We start from the raw sequence: 13,760 nt of genomic DNA, 5'->3' as shown, positions 1-13,760 counted from the left end.
ATATCCTTGTCCCCGTGCCGTCAATTGAGTGTCTGCCATATTTATCTAACTGTACTGTCTGGCAAGTAATAATCTTTAGTAGTGGTTTAATCTAAACAATCTTTTAATACAGTCCGGGTTGTGTAGCCCCTCAGCTACAGTCGCGTTGGCGAAAGCAGGATGAGAGAGCGTAGATTTCGCTGTGTATCATTTAATCATTTATCATTTAACATTTGAAAGGCATACATTGTTGTCATACAGAAGTACAGAATACTTTTATCCAAAATGCTTCTTACTGTTACACTGTTAGAGACTGTGCTAGACAAATGAATGACTAATTCGGTCAGAAATAGCGTAACTAATAACGTTAGTAAGCACTGCTTATATGCTTATTATGTCTGCGGGGTACAGTAAACATTTCTCCCGGTACATTCTGAAGAGGACACCGCTGTATGTTGGAGAACCAGCGGTCTTCCGCTCTTCCTCACTCGAGTGAGAGCAAAGCCGTGCGAGGGGGGCGGCACCTCGGCACAGCTCAGCCCTGTGTGACGCGAGCAGGAAAGAGGAGATGGGAGTCCTTCCAATCGGAATATGTTGTTTCTTTACACATATGTTGGATTATGAATATGTCTTTATAGCTATGCTGTCAGGCTGGAATATGTTGTTTCTTTACACATATGTTGGATTATGAATATGTCTTTATAGCTATGCTGCCAGGCTGGTCCACGACCCTCCGTGCTGCGATCACCAGCGGGGAGAATATGCTCACGCGAGCGGCATCGCTGAGTTCTGGTGACGGTCTTATTGGGGCTTATGCCGAGAAGCAGTAACACAACATTGCAACTGTTGTGTTACTGCTTTCTGACCGAATTAGTCATTCATTTGTAGCTATAAAGACATATTCAAAAATGTTGTAAATGTTTTCAAGTACCACCAGCAGTACCACCAAGTACCACTAGTGGTACGCGTACCACAGTTTGAGAACCACTGGACTAGAGGTCTTATACATGGTACTGACCCAGACGTGGGCGATGAGTCAAATGCATTAAAATATATCATTCCTGGTACTAACACAGAGGTGTGTGTAGAATATACGTGGACATAAGGTATCGAGTTACAAATTGGGTAATAGTAAGATTTCATTCTATTTGACCCAGTGCCTTTAAATCTTTGTAACTGACCAGTATAATTAACTATAAAGAATTAGATGGGAGTTCTGTGTGCGTGTCCATTCATGAGCCGTTTAACAACTCTTTCGGTGTGTGTAACGTTAATACAATTAACCCCTTCCTATTCCACTTTTCCCTTTTTATTGTAAGGTTTCTAGTGTCACTGAGGGAGGGTACTGCTTGCGGGGGGAACCAAGTTATTTATTTACAATTCAGTCACTAGGTGTGGGAGGGTCACAGGAGTAATTGGGGGAAGTGGGAGCGTGTTGGGGAGTACTGCTGACCGCCCTGCTGCAGGGGAGGAAGACCAGAGTACCAGACCAGGTTGGTAAATCCCGGGCCCCATCCACTCACACTGCCAGCCTCCAGTTGAAGCTCCAGACTCAAAGACGGAGGTGCAGTCAGACAGAGCTCTACTGTGTCTCGCTACCCAGTGATTGTGCCCACCCGTTCCCACGAAGCAGGGATAATCCACCCTGCTACATATATATACAGTATATACAGCACTGTTGTACATGCTATCATACAGAGGAGACTATTGTAGATGGGTAGTTGGGATTATTATGACTACAGTGCCCAGTGACAGTGCTTAATGCCTAAATGCATAATACTATAATGCTTAATGTTGCGGTAAAGCCAATCCAGAGATTATACATGTCAGAAAATAGTTGCTGAAAAATAAATGTTCAAGATTTTTTGAGTGGGCCTGAAATCATGGCTCGATGATGAGTCTGAGTTATGTGAAGAACCAGTTAAATGTGATAACTGTGTGGCTGCATGCTCGTGAGGTAAAGTCTCTTGAATGTCCAAGGAAAGTCCAGGCCATTGAGGTAAACAAAGTCAGGCTAATTGATAATGTGTCATATGCTGAGACAGTGAAGAATGTGGCGGTTGGGTTTTTGGTTCTTATTTTGTTTGGTTTTCTTTGGTTTTGTAAGGTAGTAGAGAGTAGAGACACACAGGATTACGATTTATTTTTCTTTCTTTCTTTTTTTCTCGTATGATAAAAGTTGTTTACATTCCAGTCTCCAGTAGATGGCGGTAATGTAACAACAATGGATGCCAACCGCTGTTAAACATAATAGAAGAAGATGAAGATCGTCATTGTTTACTTCCGTAGCTCTACCCTTGGCAGTTAGCTAGCTAGAGCCTCGTGGAAGGGATATAACTGGGTTTTAATCTCACCTTTAGAAATGTCCGAAATAGAACAAGTGAAGGCTCTTCTTAAAGAGCGACTGATAATAGCTGTAGATGATATATTTGGAATAATAGGAAATATGATTACAGTTTATGAGGAGAAAGACTCCAGATCAAAATGGGAGATTCGGCGTCAAAACAAACTGCTGGATCTCCTTCTGAAACCCAAGATAAAGTTACGAGCAGGTTTGTGTTTTCTATCCGTTTTTACGGAGGATTTTAAATGAACCGAGTGCGTCCAGTAATGGTGGAACGGAGCAGGTTAAGTTAAACTTGCGATGTCATCACTTATCAGGTATAAAGACTGGACTGTACAACTATACAAACAAAACTGTACATTGGAATATTGACAAGACCATACGTGGTAATTTACTGTACATTGGAGGGGGTTGTGTTAGGACATTTACAGGGGCCAGTTTCGAATTGCAGTCTCCCGTAGGTGTTTTTTGAGAGTGTTTTTGAAAGTGGTTAGTGATTCACATTCCTTTACAGCTTTGGGTAGGGCGTTCCACATTGATGTGGCATAATTGCGAAACGTGTTTAGCCCCTTGTTTGAGCCAAATCTGGGTTTAACATGATTTGTGGAGCTCCCTCTGGTGTTGTGATCGTGGTATTCACTGACCTTTGGGAAGTATTTTGACATGTACATGGGTACCTTGGTCGTGTAGTGTATCTTGTAGACCAGGCCCATTGCAAGTTGCTGTACTCTGTCGTCTACTCTAAGCCATCCTAGGTTGTCAAAGTGGGCAGGGGTGAGGTGGGTTCTAGGAGTAAGGTCAAGCAGTAGCCTGACCAGTTTGTTTTGAGATGTTTGTAATTTTGTATTTAGCGCCTTTGAGGTGCTTTGGTACCATGAGGTGCAAGCATAGTCGTAGTACCCTTGAATGAGTGCTCCTGCCAGAGTCTTCAGGGTATTCTTGTTTACCAGTGAGGAGATCCGGTACAAGAATCGAGTTTGTTGGTTGACTTTTTTTTATTACATTGGATGCCATTTTGTCACATGAAAAATTTGCCTCTAGGATGGAACCCAGGTAGGTAATATCTTCTTTCCTTGTGACAATATTGTCACCCACTGTAACTGAGAAGCCGTCGGTCTTGCTGAGTTTGTTATTTGAACCGAAGAGAATGGACTCTGTTTTGCCCATGTGTAATGATAGTTTGTTATCAGCGAGCCATATGCAGATTTTGCCTAGTTCTGAGCTGAGGGTTTTTTCAACCTGTAACTTGTTCTTGTAAGCTGCTTCTTTGACATTAAATGGGAGACTTGTTCTGTGGAGCTACAAAATGTTTGTTTGTGTTTTATACCCAAAATGAGCTTTATAAAAAGGCTTACTCACGTTCAGGTGAGCAGCCATAGAAAAGAGCTCTCGGTCAATGAATATCAAAAAAAGGAAGTAAAACAATTCAAAACGAAATAAAAAGTGAAGATTCGAGGTCAAAAGAAAGAAGAAATAATGAACACGAGGACAAATGAAAGAAGAACGACCCCAGATGAAGTAAATACACAGATGGAAAAGACTCAACACGAGGCAATGATGCAGGTAGAACAAGCTAGCTGGACGCTAAATGTCTTTGATTGATTGATTGAAAACTTTATTAACAGATTGCAGAATGGGTACAATACAGTACAGCTCAATACACACAATTGTTAAGGGGATGCAGACCAGAGAAAGACTTTCGTCTTGTTTCCACCAGGGTCCCCCATTTTCAATTCATCAGGACATATATGACATACATGACATACAGATAGTCAGTACTGCTACATCTATACATTTATGACATACCAGATTTGCAAATACAGTACTGTTTGTGATACAGAAGGAGTCAAGAAAAGGGAGTATATACATTTGACGTAGAAACTGTACATTGGAGGAGGTTGGGTGGGGGGGGTTGGGTACACTGGGATATTGACAACCATACTGGGTAATTTACATTGGAGGTGGTTGGGGGGGGGGGGGGGGGGGGCACACTGTATAGACAAGCAAAACTGTACATTGAGGGGGGGGAGACTCTGTACAAACAAACAAAATTGTACATTGGACTATTGACAAAACCATACTAGGTAAATGACTGTACATTGGAGGGGGTTGGGTTAGGATATTTACAGGGGCCAGTGTTGAATTGCAGTCTCCCGTAGGTGTCTCTTGAGAGAGGTTTTGAAAGTGGGTAGTGATCCACATTCCTTTACAGCTTTGGGTAGGGCGTTCCACATTGATGTGGCATAATTGCGAAACGTGTTTAGTCCCTTATTTGAGCCGAATCTGGGTTTAACATGATTTGTGGAGCTCCCTCTGGTGTTGTGATCGTGGTATTCACTGACCTTTGGGAAGTATTTTGCCATGTACATGGGTACCTTGGTCGTGTAGTGTATCTTGTAGACCAGGCCCATTGCAAGTTGCTGTACTCTGTCATCTACTCTAAGCCATCCTAGGTTGTCAAAGTGGGCAGGGGTGAGGTGGGTTCTAGGAGTAAGGTCAAGCAGTAGTCTGACCAGTTTGTTTTGAGATGTTTGTAATTTTTTTTTTAGCGCCTTTGAGGTGCTTTGGTACCATGAGGTGCAAGCATAGTCGTAGTACCCCTGAATGAGTGCTCCTGCCAGAGTCTTCAGGGTATTCTTGTTTACCAGAGAGGAGATCCGGTACAAGAATCGAGTTCGTTGGTTGACTTTTTTTATTACATTGGATGCCATTTTGTCACAGGAGAGATTAGCCTCTAGGATGGAACCCAGGTAGGTAATTTCATCTTTCCTTGTGACAATATTGTCACCCACTGTAACTGAGAAGCCGTCGGTCTTGCTGAGTTTGTTATTTGAACCGAAGAGAATGGACTCTGTTTTGCCCATGTGTAATGATAGTTTGTTATCAGCGAGCCATATGCAGATTCTGCCTAGTTCCGAGCTGAGGGTTTTTTCAACCTGTAACTTGTTCTTGTCAGAGACCAGCAGGGCTGAGTCGTCCGCAAACAGGAACAAGTTGCAGTCACAAGCTGACGACATGTCATTTGCATAAATTAGGAACAGTAGCGGTCCTAGTATGCTTCCTTGTGGAACACCACAGCTCACTGTGAGAGGGGGGGATAGGGTACCGTTTACCTCCACCATCTGTTCCCTCCCCTCAAGGTAGGATTGCATCCAGCTCACTGATAGACTATCAAAACCAATTGCTTTTAGCTTGTCAATCAGAATGGAGTGATTGACCGTGTCAAAGGCCTTTTGTAGGTCCAGCATGACCATGCCGCAGTATTTGCCTGCGTCCACCTCTTGTTTGATGTGGTCATTCAAATAGAGAAGGCATGTGTCAGTGGAGTGGGATGTTCTGAAGCCAGATTGGAATTCGTAGATTAGATTTTTTTCCGCTAGGTACTTTTCGACCTGTTCGTAGACTATTTTTTCCATGACTTTCGAGATGGAGGTGAGAATAGAAACAGGGCGGTAGTTGCCTGGGTCTAATTTGCTGCCCTTTTTGTGCAGAGGGGTCACCCTAGCAATTTTGAAGTCCTTGGGGACGTGTCCCTGTTTTATGGAGAGGTTTATTATGTGTGTGATGATTGGGGTGATGGCGGCTGCTGAGTCTCTGAGGAATTTGGAGGGGATGTTGTCATGGCCAGTGGCCTTGTTAGGTTGGAGGGCGCTCAGTTTATTGAGTACCTCATCTGTTGTTACCATTTCCAGCTTGAAGTCGTCCTTGCGGACCCCTAGGTTTTTGTAGTAAGCTACTATGTGTTCTACCCCATAAAGCCCTGAGTGGGAGGGTAGTTTGTTTACCAGTGTTGTGGCTATGTTTGTGAAGAAAATGTTTAAGTAATTGGCTACATCCAGCTTGTCTGTGATGAGCGTGTTGTCCGTTTTTATGTTTATGTTTGAGAATCTGGTTTTAAGTTTTTTACTGCATCCTAGTTGATTATTGAGTAATTTCCAAAGTTCACGTGGTTTGTTTTTGTTTTCCTCAGTTTTGTCATTGATGAAATTCTTTTTTGCAGTTTTGATCATGGAGTTTACGTCGTTTCTTAGTCTGTTTCTTTCTAGTTTGAGTTCAGTCACGTGGGCTTGGAGTTCACTGCTCGTGCTTTTAGTAAGCTTTGACTGACTTTTACGAAACTCAGAGCATTTTTTTGTCTCTGGTTTTCATAGCGGCCAGTATTTCGGAGTGCATCCACGGCTCAGCGCGATTTTTTACCCTGGTGGTTCTTAGGGGGGCCATGTCGTTTAGTATTGTTGAGAATTTGGTTTTGAAACCAAGCCATGTTTCTTCAACCAGTGTACCATTGAGTTCATCTGACCAGTCCAGGCTCTCCAGTTCAAGGTTAAAGGCCTCGCTAGAGTAGGTTTTAAGGTCTCTAGATGTGACTGTTTTGTGGCAGCCAGCCTTTTGTTTTAGTTTTTTGCGGGTACAGAATATCATATAATGATCACTTAACCCGCATGCTATAACCCCTTTCTTGGAGATCTTGGACTTGTCGGAGGTCAGAATGAGGTCAATGGTAGTCTGAGTTGATTCACATACACGTGTGGGTTGGGTGATTAGCTGGCTGAGGCCGTGCAGATCACAAAACCTACTGAATGACTTGAAGACGGGTGCATCTTTTCGTTGCATATCCGTGTTCCAGTCTCCAATAAGAATTTTGTCTACATCCTCAACTCCAGCTAAACACCCATCCAGTGTATCATAAAAATCACTATGATCTGGCGGCCTGTAGACTGTGCCAACCAGTAGGGATTTCGCCCTTTCGAATAGGATTTCCACCCATACAGTTTCAATTGATTTATGATTCAGGTCATTTCTGTTGATGAATTTGGTGTCCTTGTGTATGTACATACAGACACCACCTCCATGTTTGTTCCTATCATTCCTAATTATTGAGTAGTTCTCAATCTCTATCTCTGGATCTTTTACAGAATCGTCAAGCTTAGTTTCTGAGAAGCACAGTATGTTTGCCTTACCATTTATGAATAATTGTTTGATTTCATCCAATTTGTTTTTTAAGCTGTTAATGTTAATGTGAAAAATGTTCAGTCCATTGGCGTTGGTTATTTCATTTATGTTGGCAGGTTCGAAGTATTGTTCGTTTGTGATCTGTTCCTCTGTGTGGTGCTGGGGGGCTTTGTTGTTGAGGGTGGGAAGGGGGGAGGGGGGGTCGGGTCCCGCTCCGTGCTGGAACAACAAAGAAGGGGGGAGGGGGGGGGTCGGGTCCCGCGCCGTGTTGGAACAACAAAGGACTCGTTCCTGGATGTTTCCGTTGTTAGCTCTGCTAGCTAGCTGGCTATCGGGCGTCGAGATGTTTAAATCCCGCGTCGAGTTGGTCGTCATGGTTTCGACCCTCGGTTCACCTCCTCTCGTCTCTGCCTCACGTGTGCTCGTCTGCTGCGGCGTCATTGGGGAACAGTTGCCGTCCGCGCAGTGGATGTTGCCACGGGTCGAGTTGTTGATGTTGTTGTTGGTCGCGATGGAAACCACCTTCGCTTCTTGCGCTGCCAGACCAAGTCTTCTCGCCTGAGTTCTGGTCAAGACCGGGCCTGGGTTTAAATGAATGTCTCCCGAAAGTAGTAGAACCAGGATGATCATGGTCCTACGGTCCAATCTGCCATTCGGGGGTAAGTTCTTACGTGCCGGGCTCGCTGTTAGTAGCGTGTGTATAGCCGCCGTTCCGACGTGTAGATGTTTCTTTTCAGAGCCATTGAGAAGGTAGAAGTCACTGTGGGTCTCGTTAAATCCGTTTTCACTTCTCTCCACTTCTGTTAGATGTTGCTTCATTGATGAATTGAGGTATAAATCTGTAATCCATATTATGAGGAGGAGAAAATGTGCACAAAACCTTGTTGTTTTGGATCGATGGTGAGAGCTCTCTGTAATGCGACTGCTCATGACTGCGTCCTCCCCGCCCCTGTCAGTGCAGAGAAGCTACAGGCTAACATACAAACTAGCTTACAAGCTAACATAGAGGCTAAGGCCTAAAAGAAAAAATGGTTCGTTTACGGTTGCCGACCAACCCTGCCGATTTAGGTGCAACCCAATTTATTTGATGAGTTAAAAAAAAAGTAAATTTTTTTTTATTTTTTTTTTACAATACAGTTTCATAAAAATCTTAGTCAAACCTTTAGTATTATGGATATTAAACATGCTGGCAGAGTACATGCATCCATGTTGTTTTGAACATTTTAATTAAATAAAGAAATTCCCTATCCATAGTCGCCATGGGAAAGAATAAAATTAAATAAATTCCCTACCTAGCCATGGCCTTAACTGACAACCAACAGGAAACAAACGATATTTTCTTTTATGCCTAACCAGACCACCACGCAGATTGGATTAGAAGCAATGCGGAGCATACAATGTGACATTGAAAAATTCAACGGAGGTGGCAATGAAACGTCGGAGCTATGTAGAAAATAAATAAAGAGAATTCTGAAAGAGAAAGGAATCGGGTCCCAATCACCAATGTGCACGCTGAAGGTACATTGGTTCGAAGGGGCCAAGGTATACGACACCGTGCAGGAGGCGGCGAGGGACATGGCGCGGAGAGGATGGAAAGTGCCGGGAGGGGAAGGAGAGAGGCTCACGCTGACGCGGAGGATGGAGAAGGCACGCAGGTGGACCAGAACCGAGAGATGAGGACGAGGGGAGGGGGACGAAAGGAGGACGAGAAGGGACCTGTACTGATTCAAGGCTGATCAACTATGAAGACCGACAAAAGGACACAAGAAAGGGGATCCAAGGAAGGATACAAGACAAAATCAATGTGGAAGAGTACCCAATACAAACACACACACGGGGGACCTGGGGCTGAGAATAGATGCAACAGAGGAAAGATAATTGAACAGTTACCCCAAGAAGTATAAGAAAACTATAACACCAGAATTTAGAACAATTAACACTATGATTGATAAAAAAAAATATAAACGGACACGCTGATTCAGGAAACATATTGGGGAATAATACACGTTGGACTGATATGAAGGAACTACAGGATTACACATGACACACAATACAAGTGAACACAAACATAAGGACAAATTCCCCCTGAGAAAGACAAATAAAAATGTAGATCTGGATTCGGAACACATACTACGAATATATATTAGCTGAGAACAAGTAGACGCTTTGATACAAGACAAGTATTAACAGTACTGGAAAATAATTCAAGGTTAGATTTAGATGGATGTGTGGATCCAAGACACATATTAACAACAGTTAAACTAAGTGGAATTTAAATATACACGAATAAGGGGAAAAGTTAAACAATTCAAGTTCTGATTTGGAATACAGACAAGGTAAACATATTAGTTGGAAAAATTGGGGTCTTGATTCGGGACATATAATATGAATATCACATACTAGACTAAACTGAAGGCACTAACACACATGACACACAACTATGACTGTGAGGAACAAGAGGAAACACATTCGGAGCCCTGACCGGGAGCTCTGGAACTGTACTATCATAAGACAAAAATTCAAATAAAATGTTGGACAATAATAGGGGCATTGGAGAATCCCCATTGGGGATATCCGTTGTTATAGGAGGGGCCCTCTCCAGGAGAGCCTTACCCCTCCAGCTTGCCAACGGGGTACAAAAACCTGGGAAGTGCCAATTGTCTTTAGTCTTTTTTTATGTTAGAATAGCAGTTGCTTTAAATGTGCACATGGACATTTGTGAGGACAAAATTTCAAAAAATGTTGGACAATAATAAGGGCTTGGGAGAATCTCCATTGGGGATAACTCCGTCACTAGGGGGGGGGCTCACCCTAGGAGAGCTGACTCCCCTCCAACCCGCCAACGGGGGCAAAACCTGGGAAGTGCCAATTATATAGCTTATTTTAATTAAAAAAAAAATTAAGTCATGTTAGAATAGCTGTTGCTATAAATGTACATAGTGATATCAATGACATGGGAGGTACAGAAGTGGGCGGGCTTTGTTCAGTGGGGGGGAATGTCGGGGGGAGAGGCCATCGTTCCGGCGGTTCAACCCGGGAGTGTTGTGGGGTCGGTGCGTGTGAGGTGGGGTTCCTTGGGGCCCTCGGCCGCCGTGGCCTGGGCGGTCTGGTCGCCGGGCCGGGGGGACACTGGGCTTGGGGTCGCGGGGGGTCTGGGGGCCATTAAGGCGTGGTGCTCTGGCCTTCTGCGGGGCTTGGGGTTCTCGTGGGCCGGGGGCCTGACGGTCGGGGTGGGTGGGTGCTCGGGGTGCTCCGCTCCCCGCGCAGTGGACCTGGGATATGGGGGTGTTCTGTTTCTCTGGGAGGATGGTGGGAGGGAGGGGTTTCTCTTAGGGGGTCAGAGCGACTGAGCTTTGCCCAGTGGGGTCTTGTGTGTTGTGGGGTCGGTGTGCGTGGGGTTCTTTGCGACATGGGAGGTAGCGGGCTTGGCTTGGTGGGGGGGAGTGCCCTCTCCTCTACTGGGCCTGGCCCAATTAATTCAAGGGACCCGTGTCGCTGGGTGCTCAGCTCCGCGCATAGCGGACCTGGGATATGGTGGAGTCCTACGGGCTTAGCTCAGTGGGGGGGACTGTCGGGGGTGGGGGGGGGGGGCATCGTTTCGGCAGTTCGGCCCAGGAGAGTGGGGTCTTGTGTGTTGTGGGGTCGATGTGCGTGGGGTGGGGTTCTTTGCGACATGGGAGGTGGCGGGCTTGGCTTGGTGGGGGAGAGTCCCCTCCCTTTTCCTCCTCTGAGCCTGGCCCATTTAATTCAAGGGACCTGTGTCGCTGGGTGCTCGGCCCCGCGTATAGCGGACCTGGGATATGGGAACTCAAGGGACCCATGTCAGTGAATTGTTATGTGTTTGATGTCATTGTAACAGTATTGTCTGTCTATAAATGTCAATAAAAATGTAAGTTAAATTTTTTTACAGTTTACATCACACAACACAACAAGGCATCCTTTGGCAGTTCAATAGTATCCAACAGTATGTCCGTTTTCAGTTTTAACCCGGATCATACCTGTCTATTTGACAATACTAGCACTGAGGTTTCCCCCTTCATCCGTCCCGTTAGCTGGAAAATCTCTGGGTTTTCTTGGCTCGTAGTAGCGATGAACAAACGTCCCAGCAGGCCATACCTCCGGGTCATACATTTCAGCCACATACTGGCACTCTGCAGTAATAGGAAAGGAACTGAATCTGGTCTGAGCAGTCTCTACTCTCTATCCTCCGACGGGTGACTTCCCGGTCTAGTTTCTCCTTCAAATACTCCTTTAGGTTTGTCAGCGTCCAAGTCAGGGGAAAACTTTGTGGCAAATATGTTCACCATCTTTGTTTTGACGACTTTGATTGTAGAACTTGTGCCTGTGCCGACTATGCCCACCTTCTTTCTTCTTTTCTCGTTTCAATGCCGCTTGGCTGGCCCGAGGTTTAGGTTAAGTGGATCCATGTTTGTGAGCCTTCTTTGGTAGCTGTCCTCCTTTCTTCACAACTTGACAAATGATAGTTGTATTTGAAGAAGTGATAGACAGCCCTACACGATACAACTCTTCTGTTCTCTGGAATTGTAATCTTTCTTTTCTTCTTTCTGGCGTCTTTGTCATCATTTTCACTTTCAATATCACGCATGTTCCTTCCTTCACCTACCAATACTGTTTATTCTGCACTTTATCAGAAACTAGCAAAGAGAATTATGGTTGAAAGTTTTCCCCTTCAAAATAAAGGTGCAGAAGGTTATACTTGAAAGCTGTCTTAAGTATCTGTTCTTTGTTCTTCCCTCCAGACCCCCCACAGCTCTTTGTATGTAAAGAGGAGGTTCCCCCTGAGCAGCAGGAGAGGAGCCCCAGTCTAAGCCAGGAGGAGAGGAGCCCCAGTCTGGGCCAGGAGGAGAGGAGCCCCAATCTGGGCCAGGAGGAGAGGAGCCCCAGTCTGAGCCAGGAGGAGAGGAGCCCCAATCTGAGCCAGGAGGAGAGGAGCCCCAGTTTGAGCCAGGAGGACCCAGAGCCTCCACTGTTTAAAGAGGAACAGGAGGAAGACTGGACCAGTCAGGAGGCAGAGCAGCTTCAATGGCTGGAGGACACTGATACCAAAGACCCAGTATTCACTGTAACCTGTGTGAGAAGCCATGATCAACACCAGAGTCGGTCCCCACATCTTTACCAGACTGTAGAAAGCAGAGAGGGAGAGCCTGTACCCAGCACCTCCACTGGACAGATGGACACAGAAGCTGAGGGCTGTGGATTATCAGAACCACCAACCAGTGACTTTCCATATGAGAAAGCTATCCACATGAGAATCCACACAGGACAGAAACCACATGGCTGTATTTACTGTGGTAAAAGATTCACATCCAATTATCATCTTGCTGTGCACGTGAGAGTTCACACAGGATCAAAACCATACAGTTGTAGTCTTTGTAAAAAGGATTTCAGGTTTAAATCAGGTCTGGCCGTCCACATGAGGATCCACACAGGAGAGAGACCGTACAGCTGCAGTGTTTGTGGAAAGAGATTTGAAGCATCGTACCTAAAGGCACATATGATGACTCATACTGGAGAGAGACCATACAGCTGCAGTGTTTGTGGGAAAAGATATATTCAAGCCTCAAACCTGAAGAAACACATGAAGACTCATACTGGGGAGAGACCGTACAGCTGCAGTGTTTGTGGGAAATGGTTTAAACTACAACATCACGTAAAGAACCACATGAAGACTCATACAGGAGAGAGACCATAGAGCTCTGTCTGTTAACCCAGTTTCACTGCCACACTACAGAAGGTTAACCCTTTAGTGTGATAGTAAAGGGTTAACCTTCTGTAGTGTGGCCGTGAAAGGGTTAACCCTTTGTCGTGTGGCAGTGAAAGGGTTAACCGTTCGGTAGTGCAGCAGTGAAAGGGTTAACCTGCTGTCGTGTGGCAGTGAAAGGGTTAAGAAGACTGTTCCAATGAAGTTACATAATGAAAGTGATCTGGAAGAGAAGCCGTGTTGTCCTGCATCTGTTCTGAAGAAGAGTTCTGAATGTTGTCAGGATGTGTTGCTGAAGAACCATGTAAATCCATGTTAAATGTCACACAGGACAGTGGCATCCAGTTTATTTTTAAATACTTTGGACTTTATCTTTGATGTATAATGTGCATCATGCACTGTTTCTTCCTCAAGTATTGTATGATTTTGAGTTACTTTATTTTAGGGAACTTTCTACTTTTACTCCATTACAATTCAAAGGAAATATTGTACTTTTTACTCCACTACATGTATCTGAACTCCTCAGTTACTATTTACTTTGAATAAAAAGATTTAGCATACAACACATAATATGAATCATTGAAGATTATGTACTTTCAAATTTGAACCTGCTACCATTCATTTGGTCGGACGGGTTTGCCAGCGGAGATTCCAATCATTCCGACCCTCCATACATCCGGCCAGTTCCGTAGAGCTCTCCACACCTGCGTCCTTCCTCAGTATGTCCACAGTCCACCTATGTTGGCGTGGGACGTCCTATTG

The 13,760-nt window shown here is 44.8% G+C and overlaps 1 protein-coding gene across 1 annotated transcript; it reads left to right on the top strand.

The window, feature by feature from the left end:
• Positions 1 to 2,292: 2,292 nt before the first annotated feature.
• LOC311241927 (uncharacterized protein) lies at positions 2,293 to 13,531 on the top strand. The gene is made up of 2 exons (XM_084330881.1): positions 2,293 to 2,531; positions 12,037 to 13,531. The coding sequence occupies exons 1-2, from the start codon at positions 2,342 to 2,344 to the stop codon at positions 12,987 to 12,989; spliced, it is 1,143 nt and encodes a 380-aa protein (XP_084187007.1). The 5' UTR covers positions 2,293 to 2,341; the 3' UTR covers positions 12,990 to 13,531.
• The last annotated feature ends 229 nt before the right edge of the window (positions 13,532 to 13,760 follow it).

The sequence above is a fragment of the Notolepis coatsorum genome (genome assembly GCF_963971535.1).
Source record: "Notolepis coatsorum genome assembly, chromosome: 15".
In the NCBI taxonomy this organism is placed as follows: Eukaryota; Metazoa; Chordata; class Actinopteri; order Aulopiformes; family Paralepididae; genus Notolepis; species Notolepis coatsorum.
This window is presented reverse-complemented; position numbering and strand designations above follow the sequence as displayed.